Source organism: Melospiza melodia, chromosome 9 (assembly GCF_035770615.1).
Source record: "Melospiza melodia melodia isolate bMelMel2 chromosome 9, bMelMel2.pri, whole genome shotgun sequence".
In the NCBI taxonomy this organism is placed as follows: Eukaryota; Metazoa; Chordata; class Aves; order Passeriformes; family Passerellidae; genus Melospiza; species Melospiza melodia.
In genome coordinates, this window is record NC_086202.1 from 10,198,286 (window position 1) to 10,215,597 (window position 17,312).

A 17,312-nucleotide genomic window follows, 5' to 3' on the forward strand; every position below is an offset into this window, starting at 1 on the left:
CCTGCTTTTTACCAAGGGCCTGTCCTCTTTCCAGCACCTGTGACAGAGACAAAAGCTGTTCAACACAAGATCAGGTCATTTTCTTGCAGAGTTCTCAGGATAAGCACAAGCAAGAAATCCTCTCCAGAATAAATTTTTGAGAAGCAACGTGCAAAATCAAAGCATCTTCTCTAAAAGCAAGAGATGTAAGTGCATAAACAAAAGGCTGCTATATGAAATCCATCTATTTAAAATACTGTTTATTTGTGATTTAACATTAATTAGCATTACATCTATGAGCAATTTCAGATAACATTTATATATTTTCCACAGGACACAAGAGTTGGCTGGCTCATTCTTTATGCCAAAGCAAGTAAATAGAGGCATTAGCAAAAGGTGCAAATAGTTCACGGTTGCATTTTAAAAAATATTTATGCACATTGCATTCATTTAGATATATTTTTAAAAAAGTTATGAAAAGCGTAGTTCACAGGTTACTGTTTCTACATATGTTGTAATACAACACAAATAATGTAGAACATAAAAAAACAAAGTAAGCAACTGAAAGTTTCCACTATGATTAAAAACACTGATTCCAGTATTTAGTGACAGCTAGAAAATTGTTTCCAGGATCCATTCCAACATTGCATTATCACACTTACACGGTCAAAGCTAACCAGCCCCCAAACATGCTATAATCAACATTTTTGCATGCCAAACCACTCTCCAGCCATATTTAACAATTATATATTGTATAATATTTCAACCGGTAATTTGGGAATCACATGGATCTTAAAAGATGTACTTCCTATTGGATGACTGATTTACAGACATTTGACACAGCGAAGAAACCCCTATGTTAATCTCTATGTTTAGTTTGTATTTACAATACAGTAAAAGTACTAAAATGACAACACAAGTAAAAATGAGTAAGTGGCAGTACCACCCTTACCCATGGCACTAGGCGCTGATTTGCTCTGGGTTCATCCAAAGGACAACACAGATTCACGAGACCCTTTTACAACTTGAATGAAACTGAAGAAAAAAACCCAAAGTGTTGCACTCTGCATGAATCCATACAAATTATTTAAAACATCTAATATGGAAATGTCACTCTGCTGATTTAATAAAAATATCCCGCAATCCGTATCATATATTTAAAAAAAATAATCACCGAACTTTTACTTTCTTTGTCTCCTCCTATTTCCCTACTATTTCACTTTCCCTTTTAACATTTTTGTTTCCTTCATTTGGTTATGTTAAGAGATTATTTTTCTTCATTCATTAGCAATACCATGAGAGAGAAAAAGAACAACCCACAAATAATTTTTAAACATGAATCCAGTTCAATTTTATATGCTTTTATCCTTTGATTTTGAAGTCCCTGGATTCCTGAATTATATTTAAGTATACTCTAAACCAAGCATTCTTAAATACACTCTAACTATTAAATGCTTGGTTCACATGCTTATAATACCTTTATACTGAATGGTATACAAACATTTGAACATATAAAATCTTCTTTTTGTTTTGTCAGTTAAACTAAATTATCAATGTTAAGTGTATAAAATCCCCCTTCTTGAAAAATAAGGGTTTCCCCCGCCCCAACTGATAGAATAAAAAAGAAGTCTTCAAAAATTATATTTCACTAAAATGAAATATTTGGCAAAAAAGTTATTGAATAATGGAAATCTTTAGACATTTTGTATAATTCCAAATAAACTTTCTCTTACACAGTTTTTCCCCTGGTATTATGTGCCAGTGTATATTATTTCTATATGAGCTAATCTTAAAAAAGATGTAAAGGTGTGCTGTTAATATGTACCCACTCAAATAGGGGTACAGAAACATAAAATATATGGCCAAAAACCACAATACAAAAATGTATGATCTGGTTTCCAAATGAGACAGCAGTTTTAAAAAGTCATATGATCACTCAACAGCAACTTTAATAAAGACTTTAACTGTACTGAAAATTTTCAGGTCTGCAAAATACTCTGAGCAGAACTGGCTGCTGCATACTGTGATGGTATTTGACCTTGCTATGATGGTAATTGAGCACCTGCCAGTGTAGTTCTACATGAAACTAATCAATGTTTCCAACCCTCATAGCAATTTTGGACACAGCTAAGTGAGAGATGAATTAATTTGCAATTAACATGAAAGGTTTTCTTGTGTCTCTTTGTTTGGTTTCTTTAAAGCAAAACCTCTTCCAGTTTCTACTTGTTTAGGTTAAAAGTCCAGTTTACTGCACACCCCTAACACTACGCTGTTAATGGTCAACTTAAAGGTTTAAAATGTGCAATGTCTCCTCACCACAGAACTGCACTTATGCTTCCACCTTCTCCTTCTTTTTACTCTTTTTCAGGAAGGATGGGGTGCGGAATTTCTTCTTTTTCTTTGAAGGGGATTTGGAAGGTGACCCTTCAGGGGACAGAGCCTCTTCTATCTTTTCAGAGCCTTTAATGGTAATCTCCACACTCTCCACAGTACTCAACTGACTGACCCTCCTGGTGAGATCCTCTTCCACGTCATGTGCATCTTCCTTCCCATTCACCACCACAACTGGCATCTCCACAGATATTAGGTTGGCATTCTGGGTGTAGAAATCCTCATGATTTTCTGAAAGAGCAAATGATTTTGCAATTATTTATGTACACTTTCATGCAAAAAAACCCAGTGTTGAGACACAGCCTGAGAGTCTGGACTGTGATCCAAAGAATGAAACCCGAAGGGCTTAGATGTGGTTTTTTTCCCTTTTATCCACAATCTTAGTTGCTGTAAGCAGACAACACAGTCAAAATGACATTAAGGGAAAATGGGCTGAAAAATTTAACCTTATCTCTGCCAGGTGCATACACAGCTCAAGCTGTATAGAGTGTGTACAAATACAGTCTACACAGCATACACAGCCTAAAGCACAGTGAGAATTACATGTTACTGCAAGAGACTGATTTATGAAAACACAGCCAATCCATACAGAAGGCATTGGAGAACATGCCTTTTAAAATGCCTACTCAGACTTCTAGAAAAGTCTTAGGCAAAGTTTTTTTTACTAAAAAAATCATTTTTAGTAAAATCCAATATAATATCTGTTTGCTCCACCTGGTTAATATCTAAGTTTCAGCACGCCCTGAGTTGTCTTCTGTTTATGAGAATATTGTATTAGAAAAAATTGGGAAAAAATAGTTTTCTGGACAGAGTACCACCCAAACTTTGCAAAAGAGGGTTCCTTTTGACTCAGTTGACTTCATGCAAGTGTAAAAGTGCAGCAGAAGAGTCGAGGACTTGGGTTATTGGAGCCCTTGGCATCAAACAGAAATTGCATGGAATACCTTCTAATCTTTCTGGGACATTTTGCGGGGATTGAGTTTGTGACTGAATTTGTGACACAGATGAACCGTCATCTGAGAATAATTCCTGTTCAGCATCTGCAGGACAAGATGTGAGTTAGTAGCCAAGCAAAAGTGAAAATCAAGCAAGAGTGTCAGTGTTAATGCTACAAGATTTACAGGTCTGCTACAGCTTTGTGTTGCTCATGCTGACAACAACACAAAATTACAATAAACAGTTGAAACTCTAAAGAATTATGGATTTGTTTTATCTGATAAAAATTGGTATATATTAGTTCTTTATTAGAAAGCATTAAAAAAGGTGGCAGGACTGCATTCCAAGCCCCATGGTTTTATCTTGTCACAGTCTGCTGGTACAGTAAGCAATTACACTATGTCCTGAGTGTGACAAAGTTGTTTTATTACACAGTATTAGTGGAGAAGAATTCACAGTAAGTGCTATTGTTAAAAATTAAAATCAACTCTGAATTAGTAATTCTCTATGGAACAGTAGTATTGGAAGAAGATATGAAAAGTGAAAGTAGATGAGACTTGCACACTGAGAGAACAGAAGTAAAATTAGAGAAGCCAGGGCCAAACATCTCAGTAAACTTTTGCTCAGTTGGGCACAGACTTGGATACTTGATCTAACTTTGGTATCAGCTCTGAGGAGGAGCTGGATTAAGATGACCTTTGTGGACTCTTCCACCTTAAGTTATTCTATGATTCTGACACAAAAATTCATTATGGTTAATTGTGCTTTAGTCAACCCCATTTCTCTGCAAACCTTTAATGCTTTAATTTCAGCACCAACTAAAATAAAAGAACGAACCGCATTTAACAAAAGAATTCTACCACCTCAAGGAATGATTAGCCCTAAGCTAGTTGCCAGCAGTATATGCTAATAATTACCATGTACACATTTTTTACAGTAGATATTTTCAGGCTTATTATTAAAATGTAAACCCCAGCAACTCAAACCACACTGCTGACCTTCCAAGCCCTGCTGCTTGCGCTCAATGGTTTTCTTGTACTCTTCCAGTTCCTTTTCGGTGAGGTGGCTGAACGGGTTGGGCGGTGCTGGCGGCGCGTGCTCATCATCAAACTGCACTGGCTGGGAAGAGAAAGCCACAGAATTTAACAGTTAAAAAATATGAAGCAACAAGCAAAAGTTCAGGTATTTTTTTTTTGGCCAAAGTTTGATGACAAAGTTTTGGCAGGGAATACAGAATTAAAACACAGATGTACTAACTGTTGGGTAGCTGAAAACTCTAGAATTCCGATTCACCACAGTATTTTGGATAATCTTACTAGGAATATCTATAGTGTTTGGAATATATTCTATTCAAGAAAAGATTAATATGGCCAGGTAAGAAAGTGGAAACTCTCTCTCCCAATAAGAAGCCTGTTTCTAATGAAGGCTGCCTTTCACATTGTCACATTCCACCTTTTTAACTCAGCTACTTCTTGGACTCAATTGTTATCTTTAGCATCACTTCCACAGACTAATGAAGGCTATTTTTGGCCCCATGCATTCCAAAGTTCTTCCTCTCTCACTTAAATGAGCTTAGACAAGGATCCTACTTCATTAACATTAATGGTGGCAAACTTAACATGCACATCTTAATTTGAAAGTAACTTTTTAAACCTTTAAAATGAAACATGAATAAGATGTATCACACCTCAACAACTGGAATTAAAATAATCAGTTCTAACAAAACATTCAGAACAAAAATGGCCCAAGCTGACATTTGAAAGACAGGCAGCCAAATAACCTGAACAGCTGTAAATTAGTTAATTATGTTGTACTCACTGAACTTGGCTTTTTATCCACTACAATCCCTGCGAGCAGCTGAGACTGAGGTCCTGCTGTCTTTAGGTCATATCGGTTTTGCTCCCTTATCTATAGAGAGAAAACAAACCAGGTTAGAAGAAGATATTTCTCTTTCACAAACCCTATGCCAATCAGCTTTGCAAAGCCACTAACACAGGCAGCAGTGGATGGCTGGAGAGTCAAGCTGTGTGCTGCTGCACCTAAAAATGAAGAACTCTTCTTCCACCTCTGAATACACAGCATATGTTGTTTGGCTCTTTCAGTACTCACAAATATTTACCCCAGTCCCAGTTCTTGCACTTCATGCAAGCCAACATTTAGAAATAAGCTCCCAGGAACAGCCCCTGAGCTGTCCTCTCCCCCTCATAAAGGATGGATGTTCAGCTACTGGAGGAAACTCTGTGGTCACAAAGGTTGGTAAAGTTTTTCCTTCTGTGAATAGTTGATTGTTTTCCCTAAACTAACAGCCCTAGCTTCTAATTGTCAGAGCTTAAGAGATTGACAGATCAGATATGAATACCAATACAGATCTTATTAAGAAAATCCTACAGCAGAGAATTAGGAATAAACTCTCTGTGAGCCAGTGACATGCATGAATTTAAAAATCATTGCCTTGGACTTGTCTTATTAATCTCTGGATGATCAGAGGGTGCCTTTCCAGTTCTGAGGAAGGGAGTTGCTCCTTCTAACTCCACTTCAGTCCCCAAGGACACTGATACAGTGCTTTCCAAGAAAGAAAAAGATATGCAATCCAATGAAAAGTGTCCTGAATATCTGTTAATATAGTTATGCTGAGGGTGGAGTATTTGGTCAGTCTGATAATCAGTGTCTTTCATGCTGGAAGGGAAAGGCAGAGATATTTTTGTTTACAGAGAGATCCAACAATAATCTCTCATTTTCTTTTTTTTTTTACTGCCATTAGAAATTCCAGCTTAACAAGCACTAAGCAAATTAAAACAGAACAGAACAAGATTAGAGTCTGAGATTGAATCATGCTGCAGATGATGCACAGCAATTCTGCTGGTGTTGACACCTAATTATCTACTAAATAAAATGCTAAATAACAGGGACTACCAGTCCCAATCTATCATTTCCAGAATTAACACTCATCTTTCATCAGACTATTACACTCAAGATTTAAATATATAAATATTGCATATGTATCTACAGATTTTATGTATATCACACATTTAAATACATGTTTTTGGTGCCAAAAATCACATATCATGTAAGAACCTTCTTAATAAAATCAAAACATTTGAAAATGTTATTTTACAGCTCTGCTGAATCATTACTTGAACACATAATTTTATTTGGAAATGTTACAATTTTCAGTTCATTTTACCTTATTTCTCTTTTCCAACACTTCACTTGGGTTTGTGTTTAGAGGAACAAATTGGTTTGGATCTTCAATTTTGATTGGCGTTCCTCCACTAGTCTTAGAGGAGTCATCAGCTTTCATCCACTTAAAAAGGAAAAAAAAAAAAAAAAAGACAGAAGCTAAAATACCCAGTATGGTAGAAAGGAACAATTCTCTATGTTGTTTTTCTGTTAAAGAAGAGATATCAAGAAAGGACTTTCTGACTTTATTTTCAATTCCACATGACACCTAAAAAAATAACCCCAATTCCTTTACAGGTTTGTGTGTTTGCCCAAGAGGATTTAAGTTGCCTTGAACATGACTACTTTTTGTAAATACTAACATATATTCCTGAAAAATCCAGTGTTAGCTGTGTATTAATGATGCTGTATTTAGAAAGGATCACACTTTCTAGTAACTGACATGTAGATCCAGAGCAACCAGCAACCAGCTTCCATCTCTGCTGACCACACATTGACTACAGTTTTTTTCCCTTCTCAGGCAGGGTTCTGAGGGTTTTTTCCCCCAGCTCAAGTTTAGAAACCTGCCAGCCTGCCAGCAGGAGGAGCTGATGCTTTTACAGTTGTACTGGGAGTAGCTGAGGAGCATTAACACGCTCTGCAGTCCCACGAGGGCCACCTCTCTGCAGGCAGGAAAAGAAGTGTAAGCATCTTGCTGAGCTGCAGGAGGGGGAAAATCTTCATCATCATTGAAAGCCTGTAGCACGAACAGACCTTTCAACAGCTGTTTTCAGTAGGCTCACAAATAGAAAGAGGACAGCAAGAAATGAATTAGAGTTTGTGTATCCCTCATATGAAAGAAGAACAACCCACGGTTGACTTAAAGCCTACCTATATTTGGTGGATAACTAATAGCACAAGAAGAAGTGGTAGAAAAACTGTTTTCTACTTCAGGAATAAGAAGAGATGGTTAGAATTGTGAAAATAATTGTTAAATTTTATCATAAAGTGTTACTCTTGCAGTCAACCCCTCTCTCCATAAAGAGAGGAGACCCTTAGCACCAATGTCATTAAGGCTCTGAAAAGCCTATTTTAATATGCTCAATAAACTTATTTGCTAATCCTAGTCAAGATTTCATCATATAAACCATGCATAACTTACTTTCAAGTAGGGTAAAAACCAAAGAGACTGTCCAACACATCAACCTACCGTGATCTTAGTCCTGGGACTGGTTTCCCCATTCCAGGACTCCTCAGGCACATTCACTTTCAAGTATGTGTTTGGAGAGTTCAGCCATCTTGTCTTCTCTCTCTGTTGCCTCTGTGCAAGGAATTTCAGTGGGGAAAGTGGGACTGAATCATCTTCAAAGGAAAAGGCAGTCACAGTGGCTGGGATCTCAACATCACTCTTATGTCTGGGTTTTTCCCTGACTAATGGTTGCCTATAGGCATAGCCAGTTCTGTATCCCTGTGGAGGAGAAAAATAAGAAAAGAATGTTTAAAAAATTAAAGATTTTTATTATTAAGTAAAACACACTACATATTTGTAAGATGGTGGGACAAAACTGAAGCTCAAAGCATTATAAATCTTATTAAGACAGGATACTGCTGTCAGAAACAGTATGATTAAAAAATTATTTGCTTTACAAAAGCTAATCCTACACTCAAAACCTTACAGGACTACAGCACCAGCAACGTGCTCTCACCAGGTTGTCCAGCATCCTCATGAGTGCCTCAAATTCTTGCTCCCCAACTTTCCATTTTTGTTGTGAAGCCATATTAACTCCACCTCCTCCCATTGCTGCCACGGCGTGTGTGGAAGGCTTGAACTTCTGCAGATCCAGTAGTAGGAGATTGTCTATCCCACCTGCTCCAGCCAATGCATGAACCTGGACACATCAAGGAATGCATTTCATTTGTGAAAAAGCTTTTGTATTCTTTGCTTTTCTTGCAGCAAGAGGTTGCTTAAATACATGCTGTGGTTACCTCTCAGGCTATTTTTCTACTGTCCAAAAAATGCATTAAAATACATAGCAAGTGACTGCTACAGAAAGCGTTATATCAACTCCTATTAATTGCATTTCAAAAGGGGTAGACTGAAATACCCATGCTTTCAGAGTACACTAAAAACATCTTTCTGCATCACAAGATTAAAAATTTTTCATTTTTCTCACTGTTTCAAAATGAAAGAGTGTCTGAACTCAAAATGAATGGTAGGGCAAGGAAAGAGAGGAATGGGAGTCTGCCATTTGCACATCCAAATGCCTTTTAGGGAGGACAGGATCACTGGGGAATAAGAACAAAGTGATGAAGTTTCTGGGGACGAGCCTAAAACTTATGAAAGGTGAGAACACTTTCAGTGGTCTCTCTTCACATGTAATAGGTAATACCTGGATGCCTAACCAGGTAGCTAAAGTTAGACAGAATGGAAACACTGAATTTGTGATTCAAGTTATTTTTAAATATGCCACCCACTACCATTGCTCTAAAGACCTTCTTTTAATTTGGTTTCACAAGTCTGAGATCACAGAGAGAAGCTTCTTTTCTTGTAACAACATTCAGCCTCAGTAAAGGAGCTGGATCTTAAGTCACACTTCCCCATGCAGTGAGTACCAGCAAATCTATCATCTGACAGATTCCCTGCATGAGGCTCACTCTGCACAGCATGGAACAAAACCTTCTGTACCCTTTGGAGTGTAACACCACTGAGACTGTGTCAGTGTTCCTAGAGTGAGTATTTGTGCCATTCCCTCGGTGATTCCCTGATCACTCCAGTCTCTCTTTGACCAGGTATACAGGATTACTGGATTCCACAACTCCAAAACTGTGTGATGGAAGAGGAATTCCCATCTGGGGTACAATCTGTAACTCTGCAGCATAAGTGTTTGAAATGAAACACAGATAAATTCTCACTCACCTGCGTTTCACAGGCCAGTTGCACATTGAAAATATAGTGGAATGCTTCTTCCAGTGTCTCTCCTAGTGTTACCACACCATGGTTTCTCAAAACTAATACCTAGTAAATGAAGACACTAATGTTAAATGGTAGAAAGTGGAGCAGGACATGAAAATTGTTTAGGGAGAGCACAAATGAGGTTGAATACCTTGCAACTGGGTCCAAGAACTTTTTGAAGCTGAATTCTCTCTTCCTGTTCATCCAGAGATCCCTGGTAGTTGTAATAAGCAACATCACCCAGAATCAGAGCCTCTTGGGATATGGGAAGGATGCCACACTTCATAGAAGAAACCTGTTTCATGAAAATGAAATGCTGGTAACTAGGGAAAAATGGAACTCTTAAAACTCACATCTCAACCACCCAAGCCTTTGCAGGGTGTAATTTGTTAGAAAAGAGACAAATTCCATAGGGAGAGCTTAGAAACAATCCCTCCACCAGACTAATTTGCAATAGGATGACAGAGATGCTGTCACCCAGTCTAGGCACATATTTATTGGAGGAAATTTTTGTGAATTTTATTCATGCTTAATTCTCATCTTACTTAATGGTTTATCCTTCTTTCTCACATTTATTACTTCAAAAAGCTAGTATAAAAGAAATTATTCATTCCTTTATAATTTGTCTGTAGCCAAGGAATGTGTATATATGTATATACATATATACATTTCAAGATAAAATAGTAAGAATTTAGTTATTTCAAACCAATTCTTTCAGGCCTGCTTACATTTTTAGCATTATTATCCAGACAATTTAAAGTTTATGTTAACTATAACATTTAAATACTGAGGTAAATCCAAACTGAGTGTAACAACTAATCAAACCACTTAAAAATGGAGCTGCATAATGCAAATGAAGATGATTTATACAGCACATTATATTATCTAGGATGCTATAAATGAAGCCTGTGTAAACTATTTGCTTTACAACCTCCTCAACCTCAGTATAATAATCTCTGAGCATCAATTTATTCTGATGCCATTCCACTGTGGTGGCCTAGCCCTCTCTCATGCTTTTATGAGAGAGGGCTGGGCAGAGTTGATATTAAAACCAAAATGAAACTACTGTGAGGAGAAATATGCCCTAAGTTCATAAGGCAAAGGTGTTTTCTGTCATTCTGTGCCCAAGGAAGACTTACAGCAGCTGTGGCAGGGGTGTGGATGTGTATGACACATCTGACGTCGGGGCGGGTGGAGTAGATGGCCACGTGCGGACTGAAGCCCACACTGTCGATACTGAGAGCTGTGCTTCCCTGGTCCACGACATCTCCTAGGATGTTCACCTTGACCTGAAAAAGGCAAACAGACAAATGACACTCAGAAAGGTTGTGGCAACTTCAGTTATCTAGAAAATAGCCTTCCTTTCTTATTTAGCACCAAATTTCCCCCCACACACTGAAGGCTCAGAGCACAAAAAGTAGGAGAGCAGCCATGAATGTGTGTGTCAATAAACCACCCTGCTCTACTTGCCCTTGACAGCTGCTGGAAGCTCAGACATGGAAGAAGTAAGGATCAGACCCTGATACAACATATATTCTACTCCAGTCTAGCTGACCTTTCCTTGTTTCTGACTTTCAAAAATGCATTCCATTAACATTTCCTACATTTTAAATATGAAGATAACTCAGAGCCTGAGAAATTTCCAGTAAGAATATTCAGTGCACAAGGATTCATTGGAACATTAGAATAGTAATTCCTGGATCAACAAAAATCTACAGGGTCATGTGTCATGGTATTTTGGTTCTGTATTTGCTGTAATAGTATCAACTCATTTTGGTATATCCCTTTCACCTTGAGTCAGTCTCTTTACAGATATGCACTGACATGAAGAGCATATGGCAGGTTCTACACCAAAAGATGTGTGATTTAGCAGCTACCACTGCCTAAATACCAGCCTGTAACTTCACCCAGCTCATTTACTGGGCCTGGGGAAGATTATTTGACTTTATCAGCTCACTTCCAAAGGTAAGAGGTGATTCTGATAACACTACTCCTACAGAGTCATTTCACATGTGTTGCCACACTCCCAGGTTATAAAAGGCTACACTGAGGTGTAGCTGAGTTTCATCAGACAGGAACACAAAACTTTGCTGCTCCACATGGAAGCTGGAGACAAAGAAACAGAAAGTAAAACTAAACCCAAGAAGAAATACTGGCAACAAAGGCTGCTACTATCTATGCAGTTAATCAGCTTTTCATCTGGCGGGTAAATATTAAAAAACCCCAAACAACAGCATAATTACAGAAGTCCATTTAAGCAGCCACAGAAGTATTTTAGAAAACAGGATGAGCCTTGTTGGTTATTACAGCAGGTGAATCACATACCAAATTAGAAGCTGAAGCTTCAGAAAAAGACAGCCCTCTTGGAATAATTAGAATGTGGTCATGTTCTTTGCTTACTCTTACCTGCAAAGGAGACAGGAAATGGATTACTGATCTAATTTACATTATTCAGAGGGAAAAATAATTTGAATGAATAGGTGAGATTCTAATTAAGTTTTTTTTCTCTGAAATACTTACTGTGATATAGGTATTTGGCAAATGTGCCCACCCAAACAAGTCAGCCAATCTGTACAAACTGGCTAACTTGCAACGAGTGAGTTTTTCTCCCTTAACAAATGAGGAGGTGTCTACCCCAGGTAGGTCATTGATGGGTGTAATCATTCCATGGCCTGAAAAACAGACAAAAACAGATGATGGCCAGTTGGACAATTAAATGTATTTCCAGCTATGCCATGATCTTCCAGATGCAGTGTATTTAAATGGCTAGCAAAGCAGTACCAGCATTTATGAGACTGGATAAAGGTTTTCCTGAGCTGTCTCCTGAATCAATATCCTACACAGGACTGGTACTGGGCTCTAAGACATTTGTCACTAATGAAGTATTTTTATACTTCTTTACTACTTTAAACTTTGAGGTTTGTTTTTGTTACAGGAGCAGAGATTCCTTGTAGACTTCTAACACTAGCAAAACTAATTTGAAGAGATATTTCAGTCTTAGCACTTCAATTCAGCCCTAATGAAGAAATTAGGATTAGTGCAAGAGTTCTCAAACCCTTAGACAGAAGGTATCACCTCTTAACAGAGAAATCATCAACATCAATTTCTGTCTTTGACTTGTGACTACACAAACATACCCCTCTCCCCTTCACGAATGCACGACAGCCTTCTGAAAGCTCACAACCTTTGTTCAGAGGGAAAGTTAAGATCAAAAGAGCTAAAAGTCATTTTGGTTTTCAGGAAAAGAAGTGTGCACTTTGAGATCTGTCCCCATTGTCCCTGGCAAACACAGCAGAGACAACAGTGGGGCTCAGAGTCTCAGTAACCAACCAGAGACGTGAACACGAGGTTATTTGGGCTCTCTGTTCTCTTCCACTCGTTTTGTTAAATAAACCCTGAAGTACCATTTTGGGACCAAATCTCCAAAGATGATGAATGCTGACAGCTGCCACTGTACTTCAGGCTTGTAAGCTCCCATATGATGTCCACCCACAGAACTTAAATTGACTTGAATGTCTCAGTGCTTCATGACTTGGAAAGAACTTGGGTGTTAACTGCGAGATCCCAGTGACATCTTTACAAGTAGAGCGCAGACTAGGAGCTGTTCTTAACTGTGGGAGCTGTTTATCTGATAATTCAGTTTGCCAGGGGATTCTCCCCACCTCAGAGTTCTTGGGTTTTTTTTTAGTAACAATCTATATGCAAGAGTAGAAAAATAAAGAAACTAAATGGTAATGTATTTCACATCTCAGTTTATATTCATGTTGAACTCCATGTGAACAGAGCACAACATTTTGTTCCCTATGTCAGTTCAACTTTTATTAACAAATTAAAGAATAACTGAGTTTGAGGATTCCAACCATTTTGGATATCATTACACAAGTCAAAGAATTTGAGAGAATGAAGCCTAAAAAGGCAAGTTAAGGCCACCATCTGTACTACTTCACAGCTGAAGCAAGCTCTGACAGAATTTTTATTCAAGGAAAGAGGAGATTCCAGCACTCCTAAGCCCTGGTAACAATTAAAAAAAAAAAGAAAAAAAAAAAAAGAAGCAGTTTATGTATAATTCACTTACTGAGTGAAGATGAGGAAAAACCTGTAAAAGTGCTCCCTGTAATGTACTCAGCAATCTGCTGTAATGCAAGCAGTCCAGTGGGGTTATTGCCCTTCTTCATCTGTTCTTGAATAAGGCATTCCAGATCTTCTCTAAAAGCCTGTAGAAACATTTGAAAAACATCAAGGAAACCCAGCCTTGATAACCTTATTTCTATTATAGGTGGGGCTGCTAGTTTTGCCTCTTATTAATGTTACATGAAACTTCCCCACAGAATTTGTTTTTAGCTGTTTTAAATTTGCCAAACTTAATCATCTGACCTAAACTTTGCATGCTAGGTACTGGCAATTTGTGGGGCAGAAAGGAGGAGTTTGGTCACAGAGGATTTAATATTTCCCAGTACACAACAAGATAAAATGTATTTTTTTTTTTTAATTATTGAACTCATTTTTATCAGTAATTATTGTCCATATTTTGGAAGAGATACTTGAAATTCAATCAGGATGTGTTGCTTTCTGTGCTGAATATTTTTTTATAATATAATCCCTCTGAAAACCCATTCAAATTTGATAAAGTTATAAACAACTGGAAAACTGGAGCTTATCCACGCTCAAGTAATATCACAGACATGCAAAAACTAGAAGGAATGCTATCTCCTCTCTATTTTTCCGTCCCCAAAGGGAAAAACCCTTCCTTCTTTTTCTGAATAAAGTGATTGCAAGCCCAAGAGATAAACTCTTGCAGAATATATAATGAAAAAGTTTTCATAGTATTATTAAATTTAATATACTATGCACTGTGGACAAAGCCTGTTCTTTTGGGATGATAAACAGATTATTCCCTATCTACAACAAACCCCTGTCCTAGGACCACTGCAGTCATGACGTTCCTAGACTCAATAAATTCTGTTCCTTCAAACTTACAGGTTACATTTTCTAGCCCTCTCATTACTTCTTGGCAGCATCATGCAGCTTTTCCCCAACCTTGCAGTACCCAAAGCTGCACATAACACGAGCTGAGGTGGATTGTGAACACTCCTGGTTCCTTCCAAAAAGACATTTGGTGTCTTTACCACGCAGCTGGCTCCCATTATAACTCCAGACTATTCCCTGTAAGTAATTGCTCCTTTCAGTTTGCCTTCCTTGGCAGAGCACTCGCTCTCAATTAAAGAAAGAAAACAGTTCTGTATGACAAATGTAATTTCTTCACTGAATTTTAATTCAGTCCTTCAAAACACCCACTGTGCTGGGCAAAATCCACCAATCCCTGGGGTCTGTTCACCAACAGGTTTTGATTTGTAGGAGAGAGTGCTACTGAACCCCACAAAGACATCCTCAAGACTCTGCTTGATACAGCCTCCTCAGCTGCACAGTTGAATCTCCAGGACTCCTAATTACCAACTTTTCAGATATCCATGCTCTCCTTAGAATAATTCGTCAGGATCATGTTTGTACCTGAGACTTGCTAGATTTTCCAAAGCAAAGCCTCTAAAAATTCCCCCTGACTGGCTCTGAATGGATCTGCTGCACAGATCTCTCAGTGCAGACCAGAATATTCACGTGGCATCCCCCCAACAGCTGAAGAACCTCTCACCAGCCTGAAGATGAACAAGCAAAGTCAGATTTTTCTCTTTTGTGGCTGCTGTTGGTTTGGTCTATGCAGCAGCAGAAAGGAGAAGATGAGGAAAAGTAAAGGAAAAACTACAGAAGTGAGAGAGGAAAAAAACCCAACCGGGGGAGAGAAGTGGAGGACAGGGAGCAATGGCCATAAACTGAAATGTGCAAAACTCCAGCTCAACATGAGGAAGAACTTTAGATCAAGGGTAGCAGAGAACTGGACTAGGCTGCCCAGTTTTCTGCATTATATTAAATTATTCCTCCTTCAATCCAACAAGGACTAATAAAAAGATCTGCAAAAACATTAATAGTAAACTCTTAATAGTCATATTCAGATTTCTGGAGTTTTTTTTTTTTTAACCTGTACAATTAATGTTACTTCCATAGCAGAAAAAAAGGTAATGTAATATATTTTGGGAAATTTTTGAAAGAAAAATTTTTTAATTTATTGCATATTGTATTTTTAATTCTTCTGCTTTTTGGTCATGCTATTTTCCTTCTTCTGAGCTTAACACCTTAATGCTAGCAGTAGTATGTTACACATTTGCTGAGACTACTACAAATGAGGATTTAGTGTTGTATCAACAGCTCTGTTAAACCAAGCAAGCAGTTTCCCTTAAAAACAGTTTTAGAAATAAGAGAAGATAGGTAAGAGGCAGGAAAGTAGCAAATATGGAGATTTGGGATGAGTTGTAAAGCAGGTGAGAAAATGGATGAAGTGCACAAAATCAGGTATGCAATTTATCCACAGGCCAGGGCATAATGATGATGTTTGCTAGCAGCCTTCAGCCTGCCACATGGGTATCTATGAATATTCCACTACATTTCATCCACTGCAACAGACTTCTGAAACTTGGAACTGTATATCCTTATGTAACACATGTGCTAACACAACCTTCCTCCATTTCTGATTATCCCAGTGGGCTCCTATGAAGGGCACCACCTTCTTGTGGTCAACAATTTACCTTTAATAAGAGCCATTAAATGAGTGATATTTATTGGATATTTATTTCACTGTACAAGACTGATTTCTGTAAAACCACCAGCTTGCAGGGCTCTGATTCTGGGATCTGACCAGAGCAGCAGGAGCCTGCATCTAAAAACCTAACTAGAGCCTGGAGATCAAATTGTTTGGTTTTGCTTTAATTCATGAGATTGTAATATATTTATATATGTGTGGCATTACACTGCCCACAAGTGATCAAGCAAAAGTCATACAAGTCATACTGGAGAGCGATGTTTTCAAAAAGATGATAAACATGCTGCTCTGGCACAAAGCAGATATTTTTCAAGCAGAAAGGTAATTTCAGATGTAGTATTTGACAAGAGAAAGCTGACCAAGGAAAAACTGTACTGTCAGATGAATGAAAAATAATGTTATTCAGCTGTATGCTCAGCATTGCTCAATCAAGAGAAAGTTTCAGGGATTTAGTAGGCTCTTTGGGTACATGTGCATTGGTTTGTTTGTTTGTTTGTTTGTTTGAAACCATGACAACTTTAGACATGAGACACTAAGAGCAGTGACTTTCTGCAGTGGGGTACAAACCCCAAAGTGAGCAGCACAGCACTTCTTGGCTGCCCATGGTCCTGCCAGCACAGCTGGACTCAACACCTGCCTGTGCCTGCACACAGCAAGGGTGCAGCCAGGCTAACCCACCCCTCACAGCTGGGAATCATTTCCTGTTTGCACAAGCATCCTTCTGTCTTCAGGGACCTCACCTGCCCAGCCAAGCACCTGGGTCCCCCCTGTTTGTGCTGAAGCATCAGCCTGAAGGTGGATAGGAAATATCCCACGGTGTGAGAACTGGGCCCCTGACAGCTGCTGGGAAGGAGGAACAGTGACATTTCAGACAAGGTGCACAACCAGGAGGATGCTGAGTGGGGCTTTTACTTTAGTCACCCAAGAGAGTAGCCTGACCTTGGCAGAGTGCAGGCTGCTGCTCTGCTTCCATCTCACCCACCTTCTGAGTGCCACTCCACCAGCTTGCTCTGAAACATGAATTTCCCCACCACTCACCAGTAAAAAAGAACAGGGCAGCTCAGCCTGTTCCTATAACTGCTTCCAGAATTCCACTCTTTCCAAAACTGTAATCAGCTTTTTTACACCAGCTTAGACAGCCTTACATGGTACTACTGTACAGCCTGCAGAACACACACAGCTTTTCTTGATGGAGTCATTAGTAGGATGATTAGGTCAAGGTCTTTCTAATATCATAAAATTACT

General features: G+C 38.4%; 1 protein-coding gene across 4 annotated transcripts in view; it reads right to left on the minus strand.

Moving 5' to 3' along the window:
• Positions 1-222: 222 nt before the first annotated feature.
• The window catches only part of ADD3 (adducin 3), a 92,020-nt gene continuing 74,930 nt past the window's right edge, over positions 223-17,312 (minus strand). For 3 of the 4 annotated variants that reach the window (XM_063163225.1, XM_063163227.1, XM_063163226.1), the window contains 13 exons: positions 13,494-13,632; positions 11,939-12,090; positions 11,744-11,824; positions 10,558-10,707; positions 9,570-9,713; positions 9,383-9,481; positions 8,172-8,354; positions 7,676-7,933; positions 6,491-6,610; positions 5,125-5,214; positions 4,305-4,425; positions 3,315-3,410; positions 223-2,601 (listed from right to left, as the gene is read on the minus strand). In XM_063163225.1, the coding sequence (XP_063019295.1) occupies positions 2,309-2,601; positions 3,315-3,410; positions 4,305-4,425; positions 5,125-5,214; positions 6,491-6,610; positions 7,676-7,933; positions 8,172-8,354; positions 9,383-9,481; positions 9,570-9,713; positions 10,558-10,707; positions 11,744-11,824; positions 11,939-12,090; positions 13,494-13,632 (1,926 nt within the window). In that variant the 3' untranslated portion in view covers positions 223-2,308. The remainder of the gene's footprint in view (positions 2,602-3,314; positions 3,411-4,304; positions 4,426-5,124; positions 5,215-6,490; positions 6,611-7,675; positions 7,934-8,171; positions 8,355-9,382; positions 9,482-9,569; positions 9,714-10,557; positions 10,708-11,743; positions 11,825-11,938; positions 12,091-13,493; positions 13,633-17,312) is intronic. The other variant, XM_063163228.1, reaches the window with a different exon arrangement.